The 8574-nt window shown below is 43.4% G+C and overlaps 1 protein-coding gene across 1 annotated transcript in view; it reads right to left on the minus strand.

The window, feature by feature from the left end:
- Positions 1-8574, minus strand: part of C11H5orf22 (chromosome 11 C5orf22 homolog) — a 17560-nt gene that overhangs the window by 4658 nt on the left and 4328 nt on the right. Inside the window, exons 4-7 of the mRNA XM_021208665.2 lie at positions 4984-5410; positions 3625-3687; positions 3154-3275; positions 1338-1404 (exon numbers count right to left, since the gene is read on the minus strand). Of these exons, the coding sequence (XP_021064324.1) occupies positions 1338-1404; positions 3154-3275; positions 3625-3687; positions 4984-5410 (679 nt within the window). The remainder of the gene's footprint in view (positions 1-1337; positions 1405-3153; positions 3276-3624; positions 3688-4983; positions 5411-8574) is intronic.

An 8574-nucleotide genomic window follows, 5' to 3' on the forward strand; every position in this document is an offset into this window, starting at 1 on the left:
GCCTTTAATCCCAGCACTCAGGAGGCAGAGGCAGGCAGATTTCTGAGTTCGAGGCCAGCCTGGTCTACAAAGTGAGTTCCAGGACAGCCAAGACAATACAGAGAAACCTGGTCTTGAAAAACCAAAAAAAGAGTACGCTTTGGCAGGGCAAGCATTGATCATGATATTCTTTTGCTGTTATTTTTTTCCATAAGTGAAGATTAAGTTAGTAAACATCAGCTCAAATAAAGTGGCATGGCAGCATCCCATACACTAAGAAAACATTAAAGCAACCCTCACTGATGGGACAGAAGCTGCAGTCGCAGAGACAGAACACTTGGAGTGTCCGCGGCGGTGGCTTCTTAACAGTCTCACAAATGCACTTGAACTTTGAGTTTTGACAGAGGCCCTGACTGTACAGCCCAGACTGGCTTTGAAGAAAGCATGTAGTTGAGGATAGCCTGAAAACTGTTATTGTACCTCTACTCCCAGGGGGTGGAGACTACAGCGATGTCCTTCCTGGCTTCAACTGAACCTTTAAATCTTTGATTTTTCTCAAATTTGGGGTCAAAGAGGAAAATAAATGCTTTAAATAAGGCAACATGAACTTAGAAATTCCAATTAGAGATAACAATTAGAAATATCGTCGCCTCTCCACTCAGGACCTGACTGACTGACAGACACTTAAATTCTTGGACCAAACACAGCTTGTTTCTTCTCGTTTGGTTTTCATGATCAGGTTAAGATTTCAGGGAAAGGGAAAGAGCCTAAGTAAGAACGAATGGCCAGGTGTGGTGGCGCGCCCCTTTAGTCCAGCACTCGTACAGGAAGTTTGAGGCCAGCCTGGTCTACATAGCAAGGTTCAGGTCAGCCAGAGCTGCCCAGTAAAACCTGGCCACAAAAATAGGAAAAAAGAAATCAATGAGTGGATCATTCCAAATTTGCAATTCTAGACTAACTTATGGACGGTGAGGTCAACTGAACGATCAACAAGCACAGTGAAAACACAAACAAACAAACAAACAAACAAACGGTAGCATCTGGGCACGGTGGTGCATGTCTGAAATACTGGAACTGGGGAGTGGGATTTTGCAGGCCACAGGCTCCATGGGACCCTGTCTCAAATTATACAGTAAGAGCCGTAAGACTCAGGGGTACTCTGCTTCTTAGATAGACAAGGATCTTTTTGCTAGAAAAATATTTTTAAAATTCTTGTTTCTAAAAAGTATATATTTCACTACTCATTAATTTTTTAAAATAATTCATAGTAACATAAACAGAATGAGCCAGTTTAACAAAATTTTCACCCAGAAAATTACCTGTATAAAGTATCAATTTTACAATGATAAAATACTTACCATTTCATAGTCTGGTACTTCCATCCGTTTTTTCAAACTCTGTACAAGTGGAACTAGTGACTCCATCCTGGAAAAGAGCCACCAGTCACTAAATACAATAACCTTGAGTAGAACTGGCATCAAATGGCATCCTAGATATGACTTCTACCATGGATTGGGGTTAGGAGCTGTGCTGGAGTTTTATGTCCACTTGACACAAGCTGAAGTCATTTGAGAGGAGAGAACCATAATAGAAAAAAGGCCCCCATAAGATCAGGCTGTAGGTAAGCCTGCAGAGCATTTTCTTAATTAGTGATTGACAGGTGGTGCCATCTCTGGGTTGGTGGTCCTGGGTTCTAGAAGAAAGCAGGCTGAACAAGCTGTGAGGAGCAAACCCATGAGCAGCATCCCTCCACGGCCTCTGCATCAGCGCCTGTGAGCAGCCTCCGTCCACGGCCTCTGCATCAGCGCCTGCCCCTAGGTTCCTGCCCTGCTTGAGTTTCTGTGCTGACGTCCTTTGATGGGACATGGAGGCCTAAGTTCAATTAACCCCTTTCTCCCCACTTGCTTTGGTTATGGTGTTGGTTTCAGCACAGTGGGGTACGGCTGTGACAGACCTGTCCATGCTGGTTTTGAAAGGACTTGGGGACTTCGGGCTGGAAAAGGCACTGAGCACTCAGTGTGACATTCTGTCGGCACTTGGAAAATAAAAAACATTGAGGACACTGCAGATGACGCGGGTCTGGTGGGTGACGTTCCAGAGGGAAGCATTTGTGAAAAGAATCTGTGGGCCTGGTCAGCAGAAGCCGAACAATCAGGAACTCTAAAGTGAAACCTCTGTTTTACTGGGACACCTGAGGCTGGTTAGCTCACTGAGAAAAGACCAGCATCACTAAGGTGAAACCTTTGGAAAAGTGTTACCCGAGAGTCAGCACATAGAAACTGTGCTCCACACACTGCCTAGGTTGTACCTTGTGCTGCAGATGAACTTGGTAGCACAAGAATCACCCAGGTGATGCTGGCTTTGAAGATGGTGAAGGGGTCTTGGAGAGTGTCTGACACTTGGCACTGTGTGGCAGGGGCAGGGCTGGAGTCCCTGAAGAGAGCCTCGGAGAGGCTATTGGTCAAAGTACAGCGCAGTTGCAGCAAGGGACCCCAGCCGTTTTGGAGATCCCAGTGCCATGGGATGACCACCAAGACCAGCAGCAGCAGTGGAGTACAGGCAGCTGAAGCCTAGAAGGCAAGCCGTGCTGCTGGGGAGGGCTGGAGGAGCCCAGAAGGCTTACTGACTTACTTGCAGTGCTAGGAGTCTGGTTTGCTTTGATCAGATTGTGTGTAAAATAACATTACTATTTTTACTGTTATTTTAGAAAAAACTAATCCATAAAGCCAGAGTGAGCTTGTAACTCAATGTACCGATGATATTCAACTCCCAATTTTCCTGTTTCTACCTCCAAATCCTTTGACAGAGAGCACATAAATAATACTCAATAAAGGCTGGAGGACAGAGGTCAACTTTAGTTACTTTTTCTCCTTTAGTTACTTTTTGAGAAATGGTCTTTCACTGACTTGTGTTTTATCAACTGAGCTAGGCTGGTTGGCCAGTGAGCTACAAGCATGCTCTTGTCTCCACCTCCCTAGCCTTGTGGAGCCTGGCTTTTTAAATAGATGCCTGGGATCTAAACTCAGGCCCTCATGCTGATGTAGCAAGTATTCTGAGTAAGCGGTCCCCCTAAGCCTTCATTCTAACTTTAAAGAGCAATTCATCCAACAAACTTGGAAATGTATTTAGAATGGATAATTCATGATTTGGGAAGAAAAGGTTTAGGGCTCTCACCCAGGGTTTGAAGCCCAGCTCTGTACAGTTTCTTCACTATCGCCGTCACACAAATCAGCAAAAACTGCTTCTAAGTCTTCTAACTGCTGAGTTCGAGCATCGACAACATCTACCAAATCGTCCTTAAAAACAGTGAAAACCTGAGGTTACGGTTACTCCTTCAAAATAAAACCAAGAAAAATAATATTACGCTGAAAATACCAGTTAACTTAGCTAAAAATATCTTGTGTACTAAAGGGGCATTCACCAACACCCAGATATGTATGCATGAGTATCTATATGCATACACATAATCTGGATAGTTGAGAACATTTAAATAAGCTAAAAGATGTCATTAGAGCCTGGTCAGGTGGCCCACACCTGCAATCCCAGCACTCAGAAGGCTGAATCTGAGGCCGGCTAGAACTATGCAGAGCCATTCTGTAAACCAAAGGACGGCAGGATGTAGTGGTAGACAAGAGCAGGGCTTACCTCAGGAAGGTTACTATCAGGCTTTTTAAACTGGTAAAGCTCCTGTAGAATTTTGTATTCATCCTGTAAGACCAAACACCCCCCAGGTTAGGAGTGTCCAACAATGTCTGTGATACAAGGGGGCCATCCTAGATAACACCCAAAGGTCTGTCTGAGAGAACTGTATACTTTCCTTCTGTATTCTAAACAGGCATATTGTACTCTTTAGAGTTCCAAAGCATACCTAATTCATCAGGACAAGTTTATCCAGCTGGGCATAATATAAAAATTAGCTAATAGGCTAATGGGTCATGAGTACAAAGATATGCTGGCTTGCAGAACGGCAGATACAGACCCTAACACATCTAGGTTTTGTAAGTAAACGAAGGCAATAAATAAAACTCCTCCTTAAAAGCTAGCTAGCCAGCTCCACACCTAAGTGGCTGCGTGTGGCCTCAATTGTTTTCTTTAGGCCTGGTGCTCGGTAAGAGCTGAAATGTGTCAGGCACCACACGCTGCAGCCCCACCTTCTGTGCTTTGCTGACTGGAACAATTCCATGAGCTGGGGTTTATTTAAGCACTTTCTCTGTAGTTCTGGAGATTGAACCCACCACCCTGACCAAGGTAGGCAGGTACTCTAGCACTGAGGTAACCCTTCCCAGGCCGTGAGCAACTGCCTATGCTGCAAGGCAGAAAGGCAAGTGCCTTTCCCAGGAGGACACAGCTGGTAAGCAATGGATTCGATAAATTGGAATTACCTGAGACAGGGTTTCATGTAGCACAGGCTGGATTTGAACCCATGATCATATCTAGGTGTTGGTGTTACAAGTATGTGTCTTGTCCTGTTATCTTTGTTTACGTTAAAAATAAAGCAGGTCAGAGGGTATTGGTGGCTGCCACCAAGCCTGCTAATTCTGAAACCGACTTTGAAAAGTTGTCCTCTGACCTCTGCATGTGTGCTGTAATTATGCGCCACCCCCTAAAAAGTAAATCTGTGTAATAAGAAATAAAAAATACAGCTAGTAAATTATAAAGTATAGTGCAGATTGGATATCTTTCTCTGAGATGCTTGGAAGCAGAAGTCCTATCAAATCCCAGAGTCTTTCAGATTTTGGAATATCTGGGGACTTTACAGGTGTACTTCATCATGGTTCATAGAAAGTTCTGGATTTTGAAGTAGTTTAGATTTTGGAATTTTTAACTAGGGATGATTAACTTGTGTATAATTTTAAAAGATTGGGAAAGAACAGAACATGTGGCAGAAAACATGGCCTTTGAACCTAAAATAATTACCATCAGGCTGTTTGCAGAAAGCTTGCTATGTATAATCCAGAGACATGCTATGCAATCGTCAGGGTGTTTTCAAGTCACCACATTTACCTGAGTGAACATTTCTTTGAAGGGGTTTTTGACAGAAAAAAAATCCAAGTCAATATCTAAAACAAACGCATCTCCCGTCTTCAGTATGTCCAGAATCGCCCCAGCGCTGGCTGCACTCTGGCTCTGCTGGCCTCCGGAACACGAGCAGGATGGCTCCTGGCAATCATGGTCACTTCTTGGTGTTACTGCGTCCCCGCGACGTCCTTCTGAGCAAGAACCCCCACCAGCTGCAGCAGTGCTCTCTCCACCTCCCAGTGCCAGCTTGGGCTTCTTTGTAGAAGACACAGAGTCACTGTCATCTTGTTTGCTACAGAGTTTGTAAGGTTCTACCATAATCACATCTAACTGTAAGGGCTTTTGGTTCTCTAGCTGATCTTCAGGTACAAATAGACCATCACTTAGGAAGTAATAATCTGTACTTGTAACCCTGGACCAAAGGAAAAAATATTGTAAGGAACAAGCACGTGAGCTGACATTATGCTGTGACACTGTAGACAAAGGACACATGACAAAAACAAGGTGCTTTAACCCATGCACGTTCTCTTCAGAAATCAGCTTTCTCCATATTCTGAGCCCGCACACTACTGCCTGAAGGAAAGACTCCATGTTATTTTTGCAGTATACCTTTGCAGCTAGATATGGCCACCACAGGACTTCTGGTCAGTGACCGACAGAACAGGTGAATGGCACGGTGCTCCCCCTGTCCCTACTGACCAGCCGTGACCATGAAAGTGGAAGGTTCCTTTGAGGACTCAAGAGATCGGGGAACATGAAGACAGGGAGCCCCTTGTGCTTACTCGGATCTATAATCTCAGAGCTTGGGAAGCTAAGGCAGGGCTGATGCAACTATGAGGCTAGCCTGGGCTACAAAGTGGGCCACACACACGAAAGGTGAGACAAAGGAGCTAGGAGGCCTGGACAGTTGCTACACCGGCCTGATACATGTATGTGCCCATGCAGGTGCCCATGGATCTCACGGAGCTTCCTGAACGTGGCTGCTAAGATCCCGACTCTGTCCTCTGATGAAGCAGTAAGTGCTCTTACCTGCTGAGCCACTTCTCCAGCCCTGACTTTTTTCTTTTTTTTTGTAATGAGACACAGTGTGACCATGGCGCTCATTCTGGTGTCTAACTCTGGTGCTCGAGCAATCTTGCCTCAGCTTGGACAATAGGCAAGATTTCTGATTCTAGGAATATCAGTATGTTTTCAGCCTTTTGACTATATTATGTCTTGGTGAGGATTTAGAACACTAAATTCAGATACGTTTTTTAGAGGTATACTCTACTACATGAAAATGACAGTTTATTTCTCACCTGTCCGCACTTAACACACACAGCGTTAGGTTTACTTGAGAAGAGAAGGTCTTTCATAGCCTAGACTGGCCAGAAACCAATTCTCCTGTCTCCACCTCCTGAGTGCTGGCATTATGGGCATGTACCAACATACCTGGTAAATATATGTGAGCTGGGATTGAGTATGGGCCTTCAACCATACTAACTAAATACCCAACTGAGGCTCCACCCCAGCCCCTAGAGCTATGAAATTAAAGACAGTTTTCAAAACAGATCAATGACATTAAAAAAAAAAAAAAAAGTAAGTCTAAGCTTGTTAAAAACTGTAACATCCTAATAAAAAAGACTGTAACCCCAACCTAAAATTTATATGTGTGGGTATGTAAGTTAGCATGTACACATGGAAGCCAGAGGTAAACCTGGGGGTCATTTCCCGAGTGTCTTCCATCTTACTTTTGAGTCTTTTGCTGGTCTGGGGCTCACAGGTAGGCTGCACTGTCTGGCCTGTGGGCACACAGATCTGCCTGTCTCTGTCTCCTCAGAACTGGCATCAGACATATGTGCTGCGTGCCAGCTTTGTCATATACAGGTTCTGAGTTCTGTCAAACTCAGGCCCTCATGCTTGCACTGTAAGCATTTTACCAGCTTAGCTATCCTCACAGGCATATCATCTTTTTAGTAAAGCAAATTTCACCTTTTCTATTTCTGCAAATAAATAAACTCAGATCCATGGCTATATGCAATTGGCTGTTCATACACATTTACTTGGTAGATTAACCAACACCATGAGGTTAGCAAAATATTCTCCAAACTGTTATCATTGAGTTTCCAAAAATATCTATGTTGCTCTGTGCCAGAATAAGGTCCTGTCTTAGAAAAACTATGGCAGCTGTGTGATGCATGTCTTTAATCCCGACACTTGGGGGGTGGGCACATCTCTGTGAGTTCAAGTCCAACCTGGTCTCCATAGGGTTGTAAGCTATGTAAGGCAATGCAAGTGAGAACCTGTCTCAAAGAAAACAAAACCAAAAACCTCTTACACACATATATCCCAATCAAGCTGGGCATAGTGGCTCACATCATTAACCCCAGCATTTGGGAGACAAAAGGGCTGTTGTAGTCTGTCAGCAACAAAAATCTATGAAATGCTTTGATTTTATAGGTTCTACGAGGCCCTCTCAACATATTGAACTCACTATCATACAAACCAATATTATGTACAATATTTGTTACATGTTGAGTTCTAATTACGTTAAAAATTATATAGTAAGTACGATTTTTATAAATCAAGATGATGTCACTCACATAAATGACAAAAACGCATACCACCAAAGGTACTATTGTCATTAAAATGGGAACAGAAATAAAGGGCACAATTTTCATTATATGTTAAGGCCCAGAAAGTTATATGTATATTCATAGAGTTCCTCTTTTCCCAAGAAGTTAAACCTTGACAATTGCTTCTAAAGATGATGCCCAGGATAGAGGGCAGGGACTCTGTAGTGGCCCAGGATAGAGGGCAGGGACTCTGTAATAGCTCAGGATAGAGGATGTTGGTTAAGTACTGCACATAAAAAACCCCGATACACATATAGCTCCAATCAGAGGGCATAATAATTTAACTTAGACTAAATACCAAAAATCACATCATAAATGTAAAACCTAAATAAGTCCAGATACTGACTTATTACAAATGAAAACAAAACCCGTGAATTTTGTTGTTGTTTTTGTTTGTTAGAGACAGGGTCTTATGTAGCCTCTGCTGGCCTCAAGCTCACTACGAGGCTAGGGATGACTCTGAACTCCAGACCGTCCTGCCTCCACCTCCAGCCGGCTGCGATTATAGATGTGTACCACAACTCCAACATAAACTTCCATTGTTTTCTTTTTTTCTCTCAGTGCTGGGACTTGAACACTGGGCTGTAGGCATGTTAGGAAAGTGATCCACTCCTGAGCTACACCCAGGGTCTCACTCTAGAGTTCAGGCTGACTCTTAACTTTGAGCACCCTCCTACATTAGTCTCTCAAGGTCTGCGATTACAGATGTGTGCCACGCCCCTGCCTGGCTCACTTCTAAGAGTTAAATTCAACACACTATAGCTGCATCAGGAGCAGAAAAAAAAAAATGTACCACTGGTTATATAGTACTACATAGCTATGGTTATATAGTACTACATAGCTATGGTTATATAGTAAGTACTACATAGCTATGGTTATATAGTACTATATGGCTATGGTTATATAGTACTACATAGCTATGGTTATATAGTACTATATGGCTATGGTTATATAGTACAAC

The sequence above is a fragment of the Mus pahari genome, chromosome 11 (genome assembly GCF_900095145.1).
Source record: "Mus pahari chromosome 11, PAHARI_EIJ_v1.1, whole genome shotgun sequence".
NCBI classification, from domain to species: Eukaryota; Metazoa; Chordata; class Mammalia; order Rodentia; family Muridae; genus Mus; species Mus pahari.